Source organism: Haplochromis burtoni, unplaced genomic scaffold, assembly GCF_018398535.1.
Source record: "Haplochromis burtoni strain Fernald_Lab_line unplaced genomic scaffold, NCSU_Asbu1 Contig_223, whole genome shotgun sequence".
Classification (NCBI taxonomy): Eukaryota; Metazoa; Chordata; class Actinopteri; order Cichliformes; family Cichlidae; genus Haplochromis; species Haplochromis burtoni.
Window position 1 is genome coordinate 809,956 of NW_024582584.1, and position 24,062 is coordinate 834,017.

The window sequence follows — 24,062 nt, forward strand, 5'->3', positions numbered from 1 at the left end:
AAAGTGATTTGAGTTTTAATGATTATCGTGAATCTCTTTCCATCGGTGTGAGCTGTATCAACACTAAAACATAAATGAATAACAGTGCACTGGCAAAATCACTCACAATGTCTCAAAAGAGACATGGCATAAAGCTTAAAGCATAGACCCATCTTCCAAACTCAACATATCCCAGTCTGGTAGATGTCTGCAATGAGTTTTATCTGATTAATGGAACCTCACAACCCAACAGCTTTTTGCTTTATACTTGCTGGTTTTTCCATTACTAAGCCACCTGACTCATGTTTGCATCAATAGAAATATCCTTGTGAGAAGAAATGAACAACAACAAAAAGCACAAATAGATGAATGAGTATCTCTCTGCAGCACTTTCTTTGAAATTCTTTCAACAACACTGAACGCTATACCTTTGCCAGTCTTTAGATTTACTGATGGATTGTTGTACTAGAAGAATAGATGCTTGCTTCCTTGGGTGACATGATGTTCCATCACATCATAAAGTTTTTATTGTGTTTATGTAACTGTAAACCCAGGAAAAAAAAAAAGCTAAGTCATTTTTAAGAGAGAAAAGTTAACAGTGGACAGCTCATATTTCAGTCAAACGAGAGGGCGAACATGTGATATATATGGCATGACTATATGTATAAATATAGTCATGTCAATGCAAATAAGAATCAATTATGGCCTCCCATCTGCTGTGCTTACCAGTGTACGGTTTGCCACCTTTCAGTGTATGTCACGGGGGAGACGGCTGATGTATAATGCAAACATACGCTTGTTACACAGTTTCTAAATCTACTGCGTACAAAACAAAGCTTTACATATTTGTAATATGTGAAGTGTGAGAAACAGATGGCAAGACCAAAGAATGGGAAACTTTGTTTAGACAAGTATAATCTGACCATCGTGACACAGCTGTCACTGTAGATGGAGGCTGATGCAAGTATCTCAGGAGCTCCTTCAACTAAAACCAACCACTAAACCATACAAACAACAGCAAATATGTTGTCTAGATGTAAGTGTTATTATGTTAGACAGACATACATTTTATTGACTATATGAAATAGCTATGTTGTACAGATTCCTTTCACAGTATGGTGGTTATGAGACGTCTCTAAACTGCAACAGGTAGGAAACACAAAATCCAGCCTTGGGGCCTCACAAGCTCATTCAGCTCGGTTTGTCCACTATATGGACAAAAATATTGTGCCACACCTCCTAATCTTTGAATTTAGGTGTTTTCATCCAATTGCATAACTGCATAAAATCAAGCACATAGCCATGCACCGTGCCAGGAAAGGGTCTACCGAATTTGACTGGTAGTATATTAGGATGCAACTCAGGTTGTGAAAATTCTTCCCCGTTAGATATTCCACCATTAACTGTTAGTGGTGCTATTGGCAAGGAACCACCACAACTCAGGAAAAGTCCAGTGTAAGTGAAGCATCAGATCACATAAAGTTATAGAAACTAATCTTCCAGTTCTACCTTAAAGACCAGACAAACTCTAAGCAGTTTGGCAGTCAGTTGGAACATAGGCTCATTAAAACTTCTGGGGCTAATGTCTTAGCAAGTGAAAGTGTGCAGCTTTTTACATCGGGAGATAATCATGCAAACATCTGTAGCTTGAGCAACAGTCACACTACTAAGCAATTAGCAAACTGATGACTTGACAGGAGCATTTCAACTAAGTTTGGAACAACAGTCAAGTAAACCTGCAAGAGCCTGAGAAACATAATGTAAATTCCTGGTTGTCATTCCTCTGATGGGTTTTAAAGAAATGCTTTTAAAGTGTAAAATGTGTAAATTTATGAACCCTGACATTTAGCTTTGATATCTCTTCTTTTTCCCTTGTCGTATCCTCAAAACACAGCATGTTTTTACCTCCTGTCATGCTTCCTTGGCTGACTGCTAGAGACAGATAGAGGACATGGGGCTGAGAGACTAAATGTATCCTGAGAGAGGAGGTACAAAGCTCAGCCTGCGTTTACAGATAACCTCTCTAACATTATCCCTAAAAACACATTATCGCAGAAGGATACGCTCACACTGAAGCATACACTTCACCTCTCTTACATGGGCCGCGATGGAGAAAATTACAGCTTTAGTAATCCAGTTACATTTAAAGCAGAAATCTAAACAATTTTGGTTAGAAACTCCAGCTTGATTAATGAGGGCTAGGTTGAGGAGGAGAGAAATTATTTTACACTTAAACCACACACTCAATTCCTTAACCTGTCAACTGCTAACATCAACTAAACCTGGAAAGGACCCAATCTAGCTCAGCCGAATCAGTCAATACACTCAAATCACAATCATGATCAGTCTGACATTTGTGAGGTGTGCACCCAGCTTTAGTTTTCTACAGACAAACACATTCCTCATGTGGGTGAAAAAAAGCTTTAATGCTGAACAATAGACACGAGACGGATGCCATTAAGTCAGTAAAGACAACCTTGTATAATGCCAATGCTAATGCATTCATTTGCTTTAGTGTGTATTTCTTTTATTCTCTCAAACGCTCACTGTCCACTCTGCTTTAGGCAAATGGAATAATGCAGCGTTGCAACGAATTAGGATCAGCGTCACTCATTGGAAGAAATTTTATTACTGCCACCAAGAGCCAAGCTATGTTTTATCACCACACTTAAGATCTGAGATTTGAGTAAAAACAATGCAGGGAACCACACTTGACATGAGCAAAGCGAGAACACAGTACAACTCAACAAGGAACAAAGACGACTTGAGGCTTTAAATAGATATAGAAAGTAATTAGGTATAGATGACACACTAGAGTGGAAAGATGGAGCCGAAACTAATAAATTAACTTTTAAAGGAATTGAAACCAAACACAAGACAAAAAAGATGGAAAAAGATAACCTAATGCAAGTAACTGACAGAGTTGGGGACTTGACAAAACACAAAAGGATGCTGGGAAAGCTAGACTACAACGCAAGGGATCAAAATAGAAACACTAAACTCACATTACACAGTAGCAGAAGAACAAGAAACAAGGACACTGAACAACAAAACCTGTCAGGTATAAACTATAAAACACTATACAGCATACATGAAGAAGAAAAAGTGCCAAATAAACTCCAATAAACTCAGAATTTAACAGCAAAGAACAAAAATCTCCATGATGGCAATTGATTTATTTTATCTGGTTTCAGAGATAAATTTAGGTTTCATCTGCATAGCAATGAAAATGAAAACTACTGCCTAAGGGAAGTATGTATTCGATAATCCATGACTAACGTTTATGTGTGAAAAAGACTCCCACTCCCACAAATCTATCAGGCCACGACATCATAACCTTCACCAGTACTATTTCTGCACTGTCCTGGCTAAAACTCTTCAAATAAACCATTCCTCTAATCAGCAATCCTAATCAGAATAAACACAATGTGCCAGATTTAGCTACTAGCTAATTTTCTTCTCCTGTCTCTCAGCAGATAGACTGAAAAATAAAATACAGTGCTCTTAATACACAGACTTCCATCACCACTTCAGCTCTGCCAGGCCTCAAAGAATAAGGATGAATGGAAAAATGACCAAAAACCAACCCTAGCTTCATAAACTTCACTGTATTAAGCACTATTATATACAGTAATAGGTTTTAAATGTGGCATAGTAGGAGTGAAAGAAGAGGCATCACTGCATGCATGTGCACAAATCAATCTATTATCAACTTGCCCTTCAAAGCCTGCCAACTGGTTTTCACAAGTGAAGAAAGGTTTGCAAGCTTAACTTTAGACACTTTTAAGAGTCGATTTTGTGTTTGAGGAGCTTATTCTTTAGCTTTATATCAATGTACAGAACATTTCCTCATAAAAATACATCTTTTACACAAGATGATTGCCTGCAGCCTTTCACATCACTAATGGAGGCATGTAGTTGGAGCAAGGGGTTATTAAAGAGAGTTTATAAAAAGGCAACTTTTGGACTAATTTTGGCATCTACCAAATCCAAGAGCAGTCAACACACAAAAACATGCAGTTCGAACAATATTCCCTCACTAACTGTGTGCAGGGTTCAGCTCTACAGGCAAGCTAAGCTGAGCCTGGTGTGAGCCTCACACTGCTCCTAATCCCTTCCCTGCAGCTCGCCTACTGTTTGTGTTTGCAGTAAACTAGTTCCCAGGGGTGCAACGTTTTATCATGCCCCCCCCCTCCTCCTTGTCGCTAAGCACGCTGCATGTGGTGGACGCACGACTGGGGAGTAATTGGTGATGATGGTAGTATCTCTTCCATACCATGCATGCATGAACATTGCGGGCTGATGCAAAGAAATGATGATGAGGCATTGTGTGCTGATTTTTTGGATTTGAGGAAAAAAGGACTAGATCAAATATTAAAAGGAAGCTCGATGGTGGAAGCAGAATCTTCTGTAGCCTCGGGGCCAGTGACTGTAAAGCTGGAAAATCTGGAGAAACTATTTCAGTGAAAGTGAATGAAAAATTGGCCCCATTCTCTGAAAGTGAAAATCAAAAAAGGAGAAGATGAATGCAGAGGAAATTAAAAAGCAACAAAAGGAAACTTTATGGCAGAAAGCTGCAATTTGACTGAATTTAGCAATTTAAAGTATTAGTGAGCATGATATCTTCAATTATTTGTAAAAAAAAAATACTTACAATTCCTATAATAGTGTAACTAAAGTACATTAAGTAAGTAGGAAGACTGGCATGCATTAGTAATAGTAACTTTCAACAATATAAGCATGGATTCCAACACAAAGAGAATCAACTTTTTTGTTGTTTTGTACAAATCTTTTGTATTTTGGATTATTTGCTCTTTGTATTATTAATTTTTTTAAAAGACTATTAAAAAATAAAGACGGTCACACAATAAATAATTTGGGACCTACAGAAACACAAAAATATAATAAAGGCAGTGGGTATAGGGACAGGTTATTTAGTTTTAAACGTGAACTACTGTTTTCAAGCTGGTCTGTACTCATTGTAACATTTTGAGAAGCTTGTCAAAGTATGACTAACAGGTACAGTTACTCATAATGGAGCTGACAAACTGATGGAACCCATTTTACAAAAGTGATGTGAAACAGAAACTTTTAACAGGACTCCATGCGGTTCTGGGAAAAACTAAGTACAGCCCATGATTCAGTAACTTGTAGAAGCACTTCCTCAGCAATAAGTTGAAATAATCCTTCCCTGTAAGACTTTGTAAGTCTCTCACATCGTTATGCAAGAATTATGGCCCACTGGCGGCCATTCATTTATTCGCAGATCTCTTAAGGTCCCACCAAATCATTTTAGTCCAGCTGAGATTTGTACTTTGACTGGGTCACAGGAACCTTGATTCTTCCTTTTTTGTTTCAAACAGTTTGTTGTTTGTTTGCTGTTTCGTCACATTCGGCACCAGGGTGCATTGTGAGGCCTGAATGCTTCAGATCAGCAAAGTGCCAAGATTTCTGATCACACTTAATCACGTGCAGCTGTTAGGGGCACCTAGCTGCTATATACCTTTGTGAAAACTTCCTATTTAGTGACTGGATCTACTGAAGTTAGGACTTTTAGAGTTTTGAGTCTGCATCCTTAATTATATAGCATTGGCACCGTGTGAATACTGTAATTTAGAATGTACCACCCTGTGGACAGGAAAGTGTAATTAAGCATACTTCAATGTTCTGTGGCCAGTGGTGCCAAAAATACAGACATTCTTTATCAGAATCAGAATGCTACTTTATTAATCTTTAAGGAAATGATGTGGCTTCATTTAAGTAGAAGTGCAGATACCTGTGTTTGAAATACCCAACTAAAAGTTGAAGTGCTAATGCAGTGTCTTTACTCAAGTAAATGTTAAAAAGTACAGGCTATGAAATGTAATCTTAGTAAGAAACTAAAAAGTACTCATTGAAGTACAAGTCTATACCTACATTGTAGAGGGTTAGGATTAGACTCTGCAGTTGGGGAATCCCTACGACTAATCGTGGAGAAAAGAATCACAACTCACAATCATTTCTAATGTGACTGCTGCTCTTTGTGGATTACACAGTGAAATTCAGCAGGAAGCAGATGTTTCAGAGCTCCTTTGTTGATTGCCTCTAAACGCAGTGGCCCTAACTTACAGACAACAGCACGGTTCCAGCTAATTTAACCGGTTAGTATAAACGCTAAGTTCTTGGTTTTTGGAACAAGAACACAGACTAATGTTAATACAATCTGTCAATGTCTACAAAGTCATTGATTTTAACATATTTCAGCACTGTGAGTGTTGTGTTTCTATTCATTCCACTCCCTAAAAACATTGGTCACCCAGATACGTGATTGTGTTTTTGTTGGTCAGCAACAAGGATGTCAAATCTAGTTTTGATGTTTGGACATTCTCCATCCTTAAGGCATCTGTCAAAAGCTTAAGGTTTGTGGATGCAAGATGTTTTTACACAGGTGTCACCAGAAAACCTGTTTCTGTTTTTGAATGGGAATGATCATGGAGGCAGTATGCAGCAAACTAATGGTATATTTACAAATCCTGAGAACATAAAAATAATAGGATACAACTTAATTGCTTCAAACCATGTTATTTACTTTAATTCTTACGTGCTAAGTGATAGCGTGGCACTCCAGCTTTGGAAACGTTCTTCTAGCCAAAGCTTATTTTATTCCTTATTCTGCCATGAACTCTAATTTCTTGCCTTCCACTCGCACTGCCAGTGAAACTGCGAGTCTGAGAGACTCCAATGTTAGGCTCCAATATTATTATTCCTGAAATCTGGGAGAATGATGCACTAATAAACATCGTATGTCGTGTCTTTTGTTTCCTTTTTGTGATAAAATGTCCAGTATTTATCGATTTTTAGTATAGTTTCCTGGCCTAGTTTTTATTTTAATGTATTTTTTTAAATACTAAGCCATGCTGGGTAAACTCTGTATTTACCGCTGTAATCTCCTGTCACTCAGGAACAGCTGTTCTTTCCTTTGGATAGCTGCATTACAGGGTACCCAGGCCAGGACACATTTCTCCTCTTTTTGGTTGTGAATTAACCTTAATAACATACATGTACATAACATGTATTTTTGAAGATGTCCTTGTAAATATTCTCTCAAGTGGATTTTGTGTTATGTCAATTTCCTTGTTTGCTTGGTTGCTTTGATGTTGTCCGAGTTTTGATTTTTCTCAATTTTGTAATAGTATGTTTTCGTAGCCCGGCCTCCAGCTTCTGATGTAATAAAACACTATTGGCTGCCTTAATCAGAGCAGATGACAAGATGCAGTAAAAAAAATAAACTGCTACTTGTCTTTCTGTGTGTATACAGAAACAAATGTCTAACTTTGTACTGTCTGAAATAATGTAAGAAAACCCATAATTAACTGATGGTAACTTGAACTGATAAAGTCAAATGTGAGCCGGAGCCTTATAACTGCTGACCTGAAAACAAAGATCTGGCTTTGCTCAATAGGAACTTTAGGTGCAAGAGCTGATGTAAGCTTAGCATAAATGGAATAGCGTAACAGCTATTAAATCTGAGCGTGTTATTAAATGGTAAACTGACTGAGCACTCAAAGGGTTTTCTACTACATGCTTCATTTACACACACACACACACACACACACACACACACACACACACACACACACACACGTATTAATACAAGGACTGTTTCTTTATCGAAGTGCTTCCTAACCTTCATACACGCACTCACACTCATACCGGGAGCATCTTTAGCTTCAATATCTTGCCCAAGAAAACAGGGATTGAACCACCAACCTTTTAGCTAGTATACAACCACGTTTCACCTCCTGAGCTACAGCTGTTTATTAAAAGCTATCATAATTTTTTAATATGTATCACAGCATCAGTCACTTAGAAACCATTATGTCCCACTGTGTCAGGAGATAAGCAGATATTAATCAAATTTTGGCTTCCCATGATTAAATGAACGCAATAGACCAATAGTGACAATGCGTGCTTCATCACATCAAGTTGGTTCCTAAGTCACTGCCTGACAATGAGCATGCACTATATGTGCCAATCACAGCTGTTACCTGCACTATGCACCATGTTTGTTGCTGTAGTCTGTCCTACTAATGCTAAATTAAAAGACAGATACAGATACAGCTGAAGGTGAAGAGCTTGTCCTTCGGAATACCGTTCATTGTTTGGAGCTATCCTACCACCTGAAAGCACACTACAAACACACGTCCAAGAAAACCAATGCAATGGCTGCTAACAGGAATCACCCAACATCAGCACAGAACCCCTAAATGCGAGCCCATGTGGCACGTCTGCATATTGATCCATCTCACAAAGATGTACTGAAATCACCAACATAATGGCCAAAGATAAGTATACACTAAATACTCTCAGTAGCAAAGGCTTCAGGAAAAATAGTCACTGGACAAAAGCCATATTATCCCCTCAAGCAATTACTTTTCCAATAGCTGTGCTGTATACAACATGACAAAGAGGGGAAAAGAGAGAGATTTTATATTTTGCTTCTAAGAGACCAGGTGATCAGGCCTTCTGTGTGGAGAGATGGTTTTATTAACAGGAGTGTAGCATAATGTAGAAAGTAATACAGAAAATTAATTTTGAGTAAAATCTTGGTACAGTTTTTGTATTTGCCTTTATTTTTATTGTATGAGTTTCACCGACTTTAGGTGAAAAAGCAGGGCTGAAAAACATGTTTACGCACAATTCAACAAATCAACCAATAACTGAGATAAACAATCGTGATCTCACTAATGTCCAAAATAATCATAATTTTCATTTTGGCCGTTATCGTATTCATCTTTAACAACAGATGTCACTATTTGGTCTCCGTCAACCATTGTTCTCTAAATATGAGCTACACGTGCAGTGTAGACATTATGAGCTCTTTATGGCTAAATTCTAAAACCATAAAAGGTAAAGTACAGCAACATTATATTTCCTGCTGTTGTACCATGTGCTCTGACTCTGTTCATGATACGACAGCACTGACTAGCAAATCAGCTACTTGCCTTGTGTTTAAAAACTGTTCATTACCCTTTAATAGGTGAAAAAAATAACCAAACTTAAATGTTTGGTGTGAAGCGGACGAGAGGTAAAATGCAACAGCCCTTCCATAGTTCTAGACCAAATTAACTAAATGAACCAGATTTTAAAAACATCCTTAATATTTTTGAAAGAGGCGACAATGTTAACATTACAAACTGTAACTTTCAGACAGGCAGTGTCCTCGTCATGTCCTTTCAAATGCAAACATCTATTCTAAAATTGGCATTTCAGTCAGATCATATTAATAAAAAGACATTAAATAATTAGAAAAACAAAACAAAACGCCTCCAACCACAACCTACTAGTGCTGTGTGACACTGCAAATTTTGGTATAAGTCTGTTACCAAGTAAATACAGAGCCTGTATAGAAATAGAAATAGAAATACCAACATTTTTAACCTGTAAAGGCAGCTTATGTAGGAGAGAACAATGTGTCATTCGTGATTCATCATCATCAATTTGCAAATTCTGAACACAATCACAAACAAAACTTTTCAACTTCTCATGTATATTTTAAACTGGGATTTTTTTGGAGATGTAAAATATAAATGTTCCTGTCTCTAAAGCACTTTGGGTCAACTTCTGTTACTGAAATGTGCTACAGGATATACATCCAAAAAGGTTCACCAGGGTGCAGTACATCATGAACTTAGAGGACAGACACAAAGTATCGATCCTGTCACGTTAGTATTGATCCGATACCAGTATCAGTGTTGGTAGCAATACTACTGGATCGACTGGCCCACCTCACCTCTACCACCAGTGCTCCAAGAAACTGAGCAATTCACTGCGATTAAAAGAGAAACATTATAGATGGTCATAACAAGGGATTTAACTAAGCTGCAGAGAGTGGGAAATCACTACTAATGAGACAAGTGAACAAAATTATACTTGGTACACTGGAGTGGGTTAGGATTAGCATCAGGAGTCTGTAATCCCTTAGTTGCACAAAAGCTCAGTAGAGTTAACAAAAAAAGCACACACACATTTAATGGTTGACTTTGTCCAAAGAAAAATATTTCATACCTTTTTTTTTTTTTAACCATTTAAAGGTATCCCTTCGAGACATCAGTAACCCTGACAGAATTTGTGGTTGGGTAATTTCAGCTCATTCAATAGGTTCCATTAAGATGATTAGCTCAGCTGAATCGCATCATCACTGTGTTACTGCCAGTCATGTCCCAAGTGAGAGCCAGTTACTATCCACACGTTAATACCCACTGCCATGTTACATTTGTAACACCGACTTGATTGGCTATGCATCGCAGCACAGTGGATTGTGAATTGTAGAGGAAGACAAAAAAGGATGAGCCAAAAAGGGATTTGGAACCTGGCCTTTAAACAGAAGCGAAACAGAATTGATCATAATTAAATATTTGAACTTTCGAATAATTCAAACACTCTCTGTGTGAGAGCTCCAGTTTAAATGTGGAATGAAACATTTACAAGTTATATTAGCAGACCGAAGAGGAACAGTGAAAATTACTGAAAAAGAATCAGCTAATGTTTAAGTGTAGCCCTTTGGGTGTATTTAATTAGCATTACACTGACCCACAATGCATGAGTTCATACTTTCCCTTTATTATTTTTTTTACATTTTATTTATTTGTTTTTGTTGTTGATGTTATAGCTGTCAAGACATGTGTTTGGGAGAAAACCCTTCAGCGCTCCCACCCGTGTGAGTCTCCTGATGTGGAAAGAGGAGTCAGATAAATGGAACAGAAGGTCCTCACCCTGCCATGACGATAAAGAAATCCAGCCTGTTCCACGTGTCCCCGAGGTAACAGCGTCGACCAAAGATCCCCAGAGCGATCATTTTTACAACCATCTCCATAGCAAAGAAGATGTAGATGAACGCATCGAAGGCCTGACAGAAAAGAAACAGAGATACGAGGTGTTAATAAGGGAAAACATAAGGAAAAATGTCATTTCTGGCTGCTTTTGGCAGCAGGAATGATGAATCATTGTTGGGATGGAAACAAAAAGATCACAGAGAGACGTCTGTTAAATTTAGCGTGCAAAAGTGAAACTAACTGACTTTAATCATCGTTTGAACTCACAATTTATTTATTTTTTTTGCTTGTTTTTTTAAGTTTCATGGAAACGGTGACCAGGAGAATCGTCATTTCTTTACAGGTTTAACACTGAAAAACTGATTACATTAAATAAATAATGCATGTGTGTGAAAAGGCCTTGCATCTCATAGACAAGCAGATGCAAATGTACACACACACACACATGCACGGATAAATAAATAAAACCGCTTGGCAAATGCCTGTTTAGTTTTCTGTCTTCATTTATGTTGGAAGTGATAGCAGAGCTGTACATTTTAATTTTTTCAGAAATCCCTCAGTCAGAACATGGTATATCATGTTTAGGTGGAAACTAGCGAGCTAACTTCCTGCTAACTTCTAACTCTGCTAAATTTAATAGATTCTGTTTTCATGGATGTTAAACTTATTTGTTACACCTGGTGAAGCAGCAACTCTGATCATTTTATTAAAGATGAAAGAATTTAGGCAGTTTTTAACTCACAGTGTGTCGCAGTGTTCGTTTGACTTTGAGACCTGAACAGACGGAGTTTAGGACCCAGATCACTCCGCGAGCCTCCTGACTACAGTAGCCGTAATGCTCCCACAATCCATCAAGCGGTGCAGCTTCTTGCTTACCAAAGTCACACTAAAACATGTTTTGACAGATGTTTGAGCGCCGTGTACCACATAAAATCGGTTCGAGGTCAGTAAGCACAACCAGAATTCATACATAAGGCGCACTGTCGTTTTTTGAGAAAATTTAAGGATCTTAAGTGCGCCTTATAGTGTGGAAAATACAGTATATCAACACTACATGTAGAAAAATTGAAGTTAAGGTTCCAACTAGATTTATTTTGACACAAATTATAAACACAGTTTTTAGATCCTCTGAGTGGCCGTAGGCCCTTTTAGGCTTTATGTCTACAATTGAATAAACTCATCTATTCATTTTGTGCTAAATGATTTATCACTTCTTCTACAATCCTCCATTAATTGGTTCCAGGTCCATAACTTTTACCATAACAGGCAGTAAAACTCAATATCAATGAATTTTGTTGTATTTTGGTTTGCTTTAGCAACAGCTCTAAAGATCCATTATACAGTACATATTTCCTCTAAATGTAACATGCCTAATGTACAAGCACAAATTTAACAGATTTCCTGATGAATGAGACAGACTGTTTGTCTGCACACAGTAAGACTTTTGATGATGTTGTGTGTGAAAAGCAAACTGATGGCAGCAAAGACGCTTCTTCCATTACATCATCCAAATGCCGTCAAGCTCAAATCAACAGGTTTCCTTAAAAGGTGAAGTAATGGAAAACAATTATTCTGCGCAGTAATCAGAGGTAAGCCTCACGTCGAAATCCTCACACCTCAAATAGCTTTTATCAAGCATCTAATAAAAAAAGAAAAGAAAAACACACTTAAACAAATCTAAGGATTCAGCTCGTCGATGCTGTTGTGTGCAAAAAGCCTAGATTAGCTGGAGCTCCTTTCTGTTCATACTGGGGAATTAGAGACAAACTGACACGCTCAGTGTTGCCTGTAATTTGATTTTCAGAGCGACGTACTGCAAGCGACGTGATCCAAATCTGAACCATTAAGGTGGATCTTTGTTTCCTGACTTGTTTGCTGCTGAAAACATGCATCCTATTTAGTGCAGGTATGCCAGACCAGCTTACTAATGAGGAGGAGTGGTCAGACTTTCCAACCTTGACCTTTGCTGGAAAGATGGATGAGGTGCTACCTTTGGTAATGTTTGCTAACCCAAGGGAGACTTTAGCAAATGGTGAAAAGCACTTATGTCTCGTGCCATTTCTGCAACTCTCTAAAACATCTGACTTTATTTTTTCATTCCCCTCCCCGAACCCCCAGTGTAGAAGTTTGCTATGTCACACCTCTGTCTTTCTAAATGGAGGGACAGTAACTGCGTGTGTTTATGTAAGTGTGTAAAAACTGCAGATAGTCAGATTAACAGCAACAGTATTTTGTCTCTATCCTGAGTGAAGACGACTTTGATGCTGCGTGAGTAAATCCCCATTTTCCTCGTCCACACTTAAACGCAAAAACAGAGTTTTTAAAAATCTCCATTTTCAGTGATCGATAACGCCGTTTACGTGTGGATGAAAGGCCCAAACAAATAGAAAAATCTGCGTTTTCAAAAAATTCCAAAGAGAGGAGGGGTAGCTCAACACTTTTGCACAACAATGGACTTGCACTCATCCATCATCCAACAATGCCTGCTAGTGGCCACCTAAGCCTCCAAAGGTCTCTCAGCCCACATTTGTTAGAGCTTATAGATTTCGCTGCTGAGCCAGCATGGAGATCATGTTATTGAACAGTAGATTTTTTGAGAGCAGCGTATTGACTGTGGGGCTGTAGCCCACTAAATCCATGCTCATACTGAATAGGGTCTATAGATACTTGGAGGAGAAATTCTATTAGATCCAACTCAACAACCCCCCCACTCCCCCACAGACACTTGAATCAATCTACTGTGTGTGTCTACATTTGCTGCTATGCTATATGATGTGTGCAGTGCCTCGTGTGCATTGCGTGTGATTCAGCAAGCTCTTTGCCCTGGCAGACGGCAGGCATATGCGCGCAGGCTCTAGCACAGATGTTATACCCACTCGAGCCACCTTTGACATAAGTGAGAAGGGATTCGGTGTCCTGCCAAATGATAAGTGAAGCTGCAGAGGTGTCATACATGACAGAGTCATGCTCGCTGCAGCATAAAGACCGCAAGCTAGCAGTGAGTCAGTGCAAGCAGTTACAGTGACCAGCATGGGGGGAAGAAGAGCATGATGGGCAAATGAGGTAAGGTTGGGATAAAGCTGAGTTTGGATGTATCAGTGTGTGTTTCTATCTTCTTTTCTGCAATATGACCGTGCATGTAGAGATTCGAATCAAATATACAGAACATAAACCAGTCTAACTGGTCCCTTTGACTTTTAGGACCCTTTAAAGAGGTCCCTCAACACCTGTAACTCATACAACACTTTAAAAGGAATATTTATGTTATCAGAGGGATTTTCCTGGCTCAGAATGGACCTCATGAGAGAGACTATGCATCTAAATACAACTCGTCTCCAAGCAGCAAAAGAAAAGAGTCTGTATTGCTTTACTTAACAGACGTCTATGGGATCAAACATATTTTTATCAGAATCACATGTTCATGTGTCCATAGGAAGTAGAATTCATATGAAATGATTGCATAAAAACACACACACACACAAGGCACTGTTAAGAGCACACATACAGTTTCCTTTGAGACTATATGGGATGTTGCCACAAGCTAGGGGTGGATTTCATGCACGTTTGTGTTGTACCTGTAGTATCTGGCATCGGTCTGAGGAGCAGTCGATGTTCTCACAGGGCTGGTACATTCCCAGGGTAACGCAGTTCAACAGGATCACCATCATACTCACACGTTCGAACCATGTAGACACACATCTGGTTAAGGAGAACTCCTCACAAAGGGAAAGCCAAGACTTTATGTTCCAGTGAAGGGAAAATGGGTCGTTCGTACTTTAAACAAAAGAAACTCTATGAAGACACCTCATTTAAAAAATGATGAGAGAATAGAAACAAATAACAAAAGTAACCCTTTCTGCTAACTCAGTTCTCCAGCTACTAACCTCTTAACGCCAAGTGTGTCATGTACATACATGACTTTATTTTTACTTTTACATGATCAGTGTGATTTTTCCCCCCCTAAAAAAACACAAATAAATTGCAGAATAAATCTTTAACCAACAAATTGCCCAGAAAAGCCAAACATTTTTTAAAATGCCAAAAGGTTTAATAAACACTCCTTTTAAAAAAATAGATTTTTCCAGCAATCATTTCATGGTTCGGGCTTTAAATGGCTAATAGCATGTTTAGCTTCTGACTGGAAAGGAGGTATATGGTCTAAACTGAACAAGAGCTTTATTGTCAATACAACAGTTTACAGCGTAATAAAAATGCTGCTTCACCCAAGCACCCCTGGGGTGTAATCATAAGAATATAAAAAACATATCTTTATGTGATTTATGATTTAAAACTAGGAATTACAAATAAATAATGTGCTAAATTTCGGTAAAATTAAGGGATAAAATGGTACTAATTACTAACTATACAATGCTATGAAATACTATAATGTTAACTGTACAATAACTGTACAATAAACAAAGACAGGACAGAAACAATAAAAATGTATAGTGCAGTAGGTATTGAATACCAGGTTCAAGTTATTGTCAGGATATTGTAGACGAGACAGGACGAAGACGTGCAAGATGCAAAATGTGCAAATATAGTATAATTTATAATTCAGTCCATCTTCTGCTACAGAACAGCAGTCAATTCCTACCATAGTGTTTTTAGTGTTTCTTTTTTTTTTAACCAACACTCTTATATCTGCAGATTGCTTTTATATTCTATGATGGGTTCTCAGAGTCAGCATTATTTTTTATAACTGCTATGAAAACTATGGCAATAACAGAAGAAGAAGAAAATCAAATTTTAAAAACCTGCCATAGCTTTTCTTTGATCGCTCCATAAACGTTAATCCTCACTGACACAGGAGACTGCGGTAGTATTAGAAAGTGTAATGCGCGATATCTATGACACACTCTATGAAAAATGCACTTTTCTTATTTAACTTCATCACTCTGCTGACACTCACTTATGCACCCCAAAGCCATCTAAATCATAAAGACAAATGAGATGCATCAGATGCTGCAGAGACATTTCATAGAACTGAACGGCACCATCTACTGTCTGCCAGCAAGATGCTGGAGCCCTACTGTTTCAGTGGTTTCTAATAGGAAAATCCTCTATGACGTGAGTAATCAAAATCCTGCATAGCAAATGTCAGAAAATGTGTGACGATGCTGAATATTGTGAGTGAACCAAAACCTGAACAACACTTGTTCTGAGAAAAGTTAAATGGAGCAGACTGAAGAGGAAAAATCAAACAGTATTGGCAAAGAAAGAGCAAGAGGAAGTGATTCAAAATTCATTCACCGTGTGTTCGTGGAGGGAATGCAATGCTCAGCTAACAAGTATGAGAAGGACGATGTGCTGTAATAGCCCAGGAGGTCCAATCCCTCCCGGAGGCTATACAGAACAGGAAGCTGAAACACTCCCCGAGCAGCTTGACATACACAGTCAGCAGGACAGGTGCAGCTTCAGCAAGACACACAGAGAGTCTCCTGAAAACATTAACTTCTCAACACGCTCGTCTTGGCCCTGCCTGAACCTTCCCACAAGAAGATGGACCACTTTAGATATCGCAGGATGGATAAAGATAGGCTTTGAGTGGGCAAAGCACATGCATACACATAAACACAAAGACAGAGAGCCACACACAAACACCCACTTCTCCAAACACATATGAGCGGAAAGCCGCACACATATGCACGTGCAAAATAACCAACAGGTTCAAACACATAACACTCAAATCACCCGCCCACACTTTAGCACAGATTCATGTACACACACACACTTGGGCACATTAGGTTTCACATTAAATCAAACATTAAGTCAATACGCGTCAGCTGACAGGGATCATGTAAAGAGAAATTTTCACCGCAGGGTGGCATGTTTATTATCGACATCCAACAGGCTAACAGCTGCAAAGCAGACGTGACACATGGTTAAGAGGAAAGATCTGTCATAGACCATCAAATGCATGGATCAATTAACTGCATGACAGCTTTTTAAAACTGAGTTACACAGAAAAAATGATATTTAAATAACTGTATGCAAAGTTCTGAGTATTATATGCATAGCCAGGGTTGAAAGCAACAACAGCGTAACAAATAGGCACTTACATGTGCATGTGTCATTTTTACATTGTTAATATGGAAAAAATAGAAACATTTGAAATTATACGTTCCAACATGATGGCAAGTATTACATACAAACTTTGTACTGTGTCTACCAATTAGAATGGCACAGTGATAGGTTAGGTCTTTTGTGATTCAATCACTCTTTATGCACTACTTGCTTGAAAACACATAAAAAATACTTGATGATCTTCACAGTGTATGTGGACGTTTAACATTTTCTCAATTTTCATAAATCAAACACATACTCCCGTATTAACTGAAATATTTTCTTTGATTGTTTTGAAGATAATCTAATTTAGTCCGTCTCTTCTTACAATTTAACAAATATAACAAATATAATGAGATTATTGTGAAAAGTCAAAGGGATTTAAAAAAACAAACTTCATCCTTTTACAATTTTTTTTCAACAATAGATTTCACATTTTTAACTGGAAATCCATCCATCCATCCTTGAAATTCCAGGTCATTGCAGGGTAAACAGAGACGACTTGTTAAGCATTGATTTTAGAATTCTGATTACTTCTGAACATGAACTAATAATTATATCTCTGATTAATGGACCCTCTGTGTTTTCTTATTCCATTTACTTTTTTCCTTTTTCTGTATAGAGCTTTGTAACTTTTGCTGTATGATGATCAGTATGATAACAGCATCAATACGCTTAACATGTAGGCAGCGTGTGTAGGGGAGAGCAGTGTGTCAGGAGTTATGGGATGAATTATTATCAATTTTCAAATTCTTAACACATTTTAATGACCAGTAAATCACTGTGATGAGTTAACACAGCAAAACACACCTTTCAGCTTTTCCTGTGTTTTGACATTTGGAATTTAACACAACTCTGTGAGCTGCATCCTGAAGTTAGACGACAGATTAATACAGAAATAAAGTATTAATCCTATCACGATCCAATAATAATATCAGCGTTGGTATTGATGCTATCGATATTTGGATCAATATAATTGATGAGGTGTAGCAAAATCAATTGGAAATGCAGTAACGGAACAAATAATCCAGTTATATCACCATTCTACAAGCGCACGCACACACACACATACAGAGATACACACACACACTTTTACCACTTCAGCTTTTTGTGTAGCTAGCCCTTCCTAATGAGGACAGAGATATCATCCTCAGGTGTCACTGAGCCTATGTGAGAACCTCCAGGCAGTGTCTGTGAATCCACCCCCTAAAACACGAATGCCTTTCCAGGCATAGCTAGACAAAATTGCAGGTCAGCATTTCTTCTTTCCTTGCACTAAGTAATGATGACAGCTTTTGGACTAATACTATTAGGATTATCCTGGGGTCATTTTCACTCCTAAATGCATTCTTTAGCGTGTTGCTGGAGTGCCCAGCTTTCCAGTTACCTTCTAATTCACTCCGCCTATACATGAGCTGCCTTTAACAATGTGCAAGTGTCTGTCTATCTCTCGCCACTTCTGAAAAATGAGTCAATTAGTGTAGGTGCCTTGGAGGAGGCTCCATCTTTTTTTACTCTCTCACACAGACATGCACACGCACCTCACATCAACACTGGAAGGAAAATGAGGTGAAATTCAAAGCGCAAAGCTCTATTACAGACCAGGTGCTCGAAGATTAACTCTGAAATAGTTTCATAGAACTCTTTCACCTTCTGAATTTTTTAACCTTCATTTTTTTTTGTTCTTCAGGAGTAATTGTAAAGTAGCGTCTGCTGTTTTCAGCACGGTCTGCTTCGCATTCATCCAGCGGCTGTCACTCACTAGTAGAAGCTCCTTATAACACCTTCAGTAATTCAATGCAGGTCACTAAACAGCACCATTAAAAGATCTGGAGGTACAATTACACAGCACAGTTATGTGCACTGTACAGTAGGTGATTACACTAACATGCTTACCCAGTGCTTGTCAACTGACTGGCTCGAAGACAGGGATGGGCGATATATTGAATATTCTCCGTGTGGTTAAATATAACACTAATGGTTAAACAGGTTATTTAAACATATTGCAATATATATTGCGCATCGTGATATCGCAAAAACTAAAAAAAACAAACAAAAGTGAAATAGAATTTTCCTCATATGGCCCGGCCCTACTTGAAGATGCTTTCATGTTTACTGTTAAAAGGATGGAAACGTTTAAGCCTATAAATTACAGGCGTCCTTGATCAGTTCATTTTGAAACACTTGCAAAATAGTCCTTCTGAGACTGACTGATTAAATCGACTGTCTTCAGCTCCTTAAACCTTTTACATTCTTCCAGCCTCACAGAGTACATCATACAGCCAGGAGTAAACAAATCTAAGATTCTTTTAAAAGGCCAGATAAAAATGCAGTGGCACTGGAGACTATTACCGAGAAGATTTGGATGTGCCAAAAGCATCAGCGTGACAGAACTGGAAAGAGCTTAGAGGCTGAAAGTGTGCGGCAGCGGGGGATAAATGAATTCTTAATACCTCACTGCATGGCGTCACTCTGTCTACCCATTCCTCAGTGTCTCTCTGCCTTCTCTCTCTCTTGCTTTCCTCGCTTGTTTTTATTGTTCCCAAAGAGACACGCAGGAGGCAAACGACCTCTGGTTTCCATGGAAACCAATCGACTATCAAATGAAGTAAACTGGCAAAAAAGGATGGAGAGAAAAGGGGAAATAAAGAGGAGAAAGAGGCGGGTTTATGGGGAGGTTATTTCATTTTGTAACTTGGTGTCTTTAAGTTGGTTTTCTTTCATATGCTGGAAACATCACTTTCCACATAAAATGTTCTGCCTCATTAAAAAAGCTTCAATACAGAACGATTGTGCTTTAAAACAGAGGCGTGATATTTAGATTCATGGAAAAACTGACACTAAACAAGAATCTCTGAAGGTTCTGGAGGTGTGAAGTTTAAAATAGTGGATTAGTTCAACAACTTCTGAGAAACAGAGCGGCGATATAGTTACGTGACGCTGCGTGAAGGACAGTATGTTCATCATTAATATATTAACAACAATAGCACAGATCTTATTTTTGAATGTCAGAAAAGTTTGTTTTAGTCTATCTTCACATATTCCACTGTGTACTATTAAGCCCTGAACAATGCACACAACAGAGTTGCAAAAAGCTTGCTGTAACTTTAAGTCCTGTAACTAGACAGTCATGCAAAACTGTGGGAGTTCTCCTTAGCCATTTCTCACTAAAGCCAAACAGGTGCTGACAGGTTGGTAAAAGTTAATTTGTCATGAAATCCCATCCACACAGGTCTACATTCCTGCAGATTAATATAATCCCAGTAATAAAGACGAAGACTCCCACCAACTTCACAGGATCCCGCCCCCATGCTACAGTATGACTAATATTTAATTTCATTCGCAGCGAGAAAGTTGAGAATATTTCAGAAAAGTAAGAAGTAATTGCTTTAAATGAACTAAATTAAACTAACTTAGTTCAGAATAGTTTTTTTTAAGACATTTCAGAACTGTACTGTGGTGAAATAAACTCTTCAAACCATTCGATGGTATTAGAAAATGCACAACAGATGTTTTTTTCTCTTTTTTAAATCTGTTATTCTAGATTGATATCACCTCCTGATTTTTTTTATTAAAAAAAGTCTGATATCTGCCAAGTTGTTTAGTAGCAGTGTTGGTCAAGTTACTTGAAAAAAGTAATCAGTAACTAATTACTGATTACTTCCCCAAAAAAGTAATCCCGTTACTTTACTGATTACTTATTTTCAAAAGTAATGAATTACTTAGTTACTTAGTTACTTTTTAAAAATACGATTTACAACCTGAATAGGTGATAAAGCGATAGATCTTTCAGCCCAATTCTACTTTTTCTACATAATCCATCATACAAAATGTAATCAAATGGAAAAGTCTTTTTTTAACTTGTTTTATTAGTTTTAATCTTTTAACTTTATGCATCAAGCAAAAATGTAATTATATGCAACATTCTCTGACTTGAATAAATTAGTTTAACATTTAAACCTATTTTCTGCACATTCCAGCACATAAAATAAAATATTTTTTGTGTTTACACTCACTCTCTTTCAAATAGATGCAAGTAAAACACAGCAGAAAATAAATAAAGTCAAAGACTCAGCGGTCCTGTTGCTCTATTTTCACCTGTAAAGCAGGAGCGGTAGGCGGAGGTTTACCCTGGTGCAGGTGTGCCGCGGTCAGTGGAAGAATCCGCGAGTTTCTCTGTGAATTTCCCATTACGTCGTTGCGCACTCGGAGCTTGTTTAGGGGTTTTTTTCGGTGTAAAAAGAAGTTTTCTTCCCACGCACAATGGACACTAATGTTTTTGTCACTTTTTATGGAATCAAACTCAAAGTAAGGTCAGTACTTCCACGCTTTAAACGCTGCACGCTCATACTCTCTCCCACAATCGATATGTGATCCATTGTTGATCTGCACACAGCTGTTGTCACTAACGTCGCACTCGCTTACGTCACTGTCGTGAGACATTCTCGCAAAAAAATCACGGTTTTAGTAACGCAGTAACGCAGCGTTCCTACAGGAAAGTAACGGTAATCTAATTACCGTTTTTGCAATAGTAATCCCTTACTTTACTCATTACTTGAAAAAAGTAATCAGATTACAGTAACGCGTTACAAGTAACGCGTTACTGCCCATCTCTGTTTAGTAGGCTCAAAAAGGGAAATCCTGTTGCTTAAAATGCTTATGTAATGCAAACTGTGCTGCTCTCATCACATTTGGGATACAGTTCAGTTCAATTCAATTTTATTTATATTAGTACACCCCCGCAAGATTTCTCAGTCTCAGTTGTTTTTTTACTTTAGAACCTAACTAATAATTGCTTGCAGTAAACCAGCAATTTCACAGGAACTGTTACTATTCTCTGCAATTTTTTTAAAGGAAAGCACAGCTTGGGATGGTGAAATATCCCTGTACTCAGAGGTCACGGTTTGAAAGCAACCAATCCAAGAGCACATCATGAAATTGCTGCGCATAGCTATGTTTAGTGTTTTCCTGAGTGTTGTCATTGATTTATATTTTGTTCTTCTTAAAGCCCTAAGACATTTTTTTAAAAAAAGTTAAAACTATAAAAATGGGCATTTATAGGGTTTTTTTTTCACCTCAACTAAAATGTATGTTTTTTCAGAATTCGCGGGCACTCTGAGGAAGGTAACCCCTCCCCCCCGCGACCACCCGGGGTCAACTGTAGCGCTAAAACACAATAACTGTCAACCTACAATAATACAGAGAAACCCCAACAATCAGACCTCCTGTTAGCATGCACTTGGTGACAGTGGGAAGGAAAAACTGTCTTTTAACAAGAAACCTCCAACAAATCCAGGCTTAGGGAGGGGTAGCCATATGCAATGCTACAGTAAGTGGTGAGGGGAGAAAAACAGGACAAAAGACAACGGAGCTATAGACTGGAAAAAAAAGTAATGATTTAAAGCAGAAAGTGTGTAAACACTAGGTGTTTATAGAGCACATACAGAACAGCCATTTATTCTACAACTGTAGAAACATTTTCACAAGCTTGTTTGTGGCTCTTTTGTTCCTAGTTTTACATCTCACCTTTTCATTCACTCACTCACTCTCCGCATCCCTTCCTCCTTTTACTCTCCACATGTGCTCCTCTTTCACTGCATAATATTCACAGACATTGGCAGGTCTCTTCTTTCCTGGAATTTTCCATCTGGGGTTCCTCGATCTAGTACAGCTGGCTGGAAAGAGGAAGAACGAAGTGTGTTTGTGTGTGATGGTATATCAGTGTGTGTGCTGGACAGCAGTAAATGTCATGGGATATCACATGGCAATGCTTCACAGCATCTCATGTCAGCTTCTCTTTTCCTTCAGCTGTCAGGTCAGAGGAGTGAGTGTTTCCACACAGAAACATAGACACATAAAGGCACAATATTTACTAATCAGTTAATTCAGTGAAGCTCTTATTGCTCATTAACATTCTGCCCTGTGGCCAGAGAGACTGAATCAGTGAATGACATGGTGGATTCATGATGCCTTGATAAAAGAATACAGAGATCCTGATTCATTCTATTAAACACAACACTGTGTAAGCTGAAAGCACGTTGCAGATATGACAACAGGTACCTAATGTCTCACAAAGCATTGTATTCACTACTTTTGTCAGACTTGGAATCTTATCTGGATTCAGCGCATGCTGTTTCGATGACTTCACCAGCCCATCCACTTGTAGACTCTGGGGGATACGTACTTATTACTGTGAAACCTTTATATATGATGAGATTGGAACTTGGATGACAAACAGTTATTGTATTATGTTGCTGTAAACATAATATTTCAGTGAGATGTCTGACTAAGGTGTGATATACGAGCTGTTCATGCCAACACACAGCACTGATTCTGCCCGTACCTTCTGTCGATTATAGGTTTGAATTTTTAAGTATTCATGACAAGAGTAGATCTGTACAGTTTTGAACGTTAATAGTTCAGGAGGCTACTATTTGTTCATGTGGGTTGTTTTTTTTTTTGCATTGCTTCAGTAAGCTTTGAAATAGAATGATTCACATACTGTGAATCAGTGAATCACAGCTGAGACAACCACCCTATGGGACAAATGGGAGATCCCCAACTAAAAACTATGGATTATGTTGGTGACTATGGTTATTACATTTACCGAGTTTATGTAAAAGCATCAGTCAGGCAGGACTGACAGGTTAAGAAGCCCCTCCTCCAAAATCAACACCTTCAAGTTCCACTGAAATTAACAGCTGTCCATATAGACAAGCCAAATGCCTTCAGAAGAAAGGTTTTATGGTCAGACAAGAGAAAGATTGAGCTGTGTGGTGATGGTAGAATCATGCGTTTTACTAGTGATAAATTCACAAAGTGAATGGAATAATGAAGAAGAAGGACTTCCTCTAAATTCTTCTTCTTTAAGTCAAATCAACAGCTACATGTTTGAAAATAACTAACAACTGGGTTCCAGGAGCCAGTTGATGACCATCACACATAAACCTGGTTGTAGAAATGATAAAGCAGGCTAACATTAAGCTTCGGAAAGTGGCTTTCCCAAAGCCAGGACCTCAACCCTATTGTGCCGAGAAGAGAGGTCAAACACCCAGCCAAGAGTATGCTAGAAGCTTGATGGCTATGAATGCAATCTGATCAAGGTGCAACTTGTTAAGGAACATTTAACCAATTATTTTTGGTACTTTTTTAAAGTGATTAACGATGTTTGCTGTACAGTCATTCCACCCTGGAAAAAGAATC

The 24,062-nt window shown here is 38.2% G+C and overlaps 1 protein-coding gene across 4 annotated transcripts in view; it reads right to left on the minus strand.

Moving 5' to 3' along the window:
- The window catches only part of LOC102289833 (voltage-dependent T-type calcium channel subunit alpha-1I), a 284,041-nt gene that overhangs the window by 147,119 nt on the left and 112,860 nt on the right, over window positions 1–24,062 (minus strand). For all 4 annotated transcript variants that reach the window (XM_014338250.2, XM_005936824.2, XM_042226696.1 and 1 more), the window contains exons 3-4: window positions 14,369–14,480; window positions 10,734–10,867 (exon numbers count right to left, since the gene is read on the minus strand). In XM_014338250.2, the coding sequence (XP_014193736.1) occupies window positions 10,734–10,867; window positions 14,369–14,480 (246 nt within the window). The remainder of the gene's footprint in view (window positions 1–10,733; window positions 10,868–14,368; window positions 14,481–24,062) is intronic.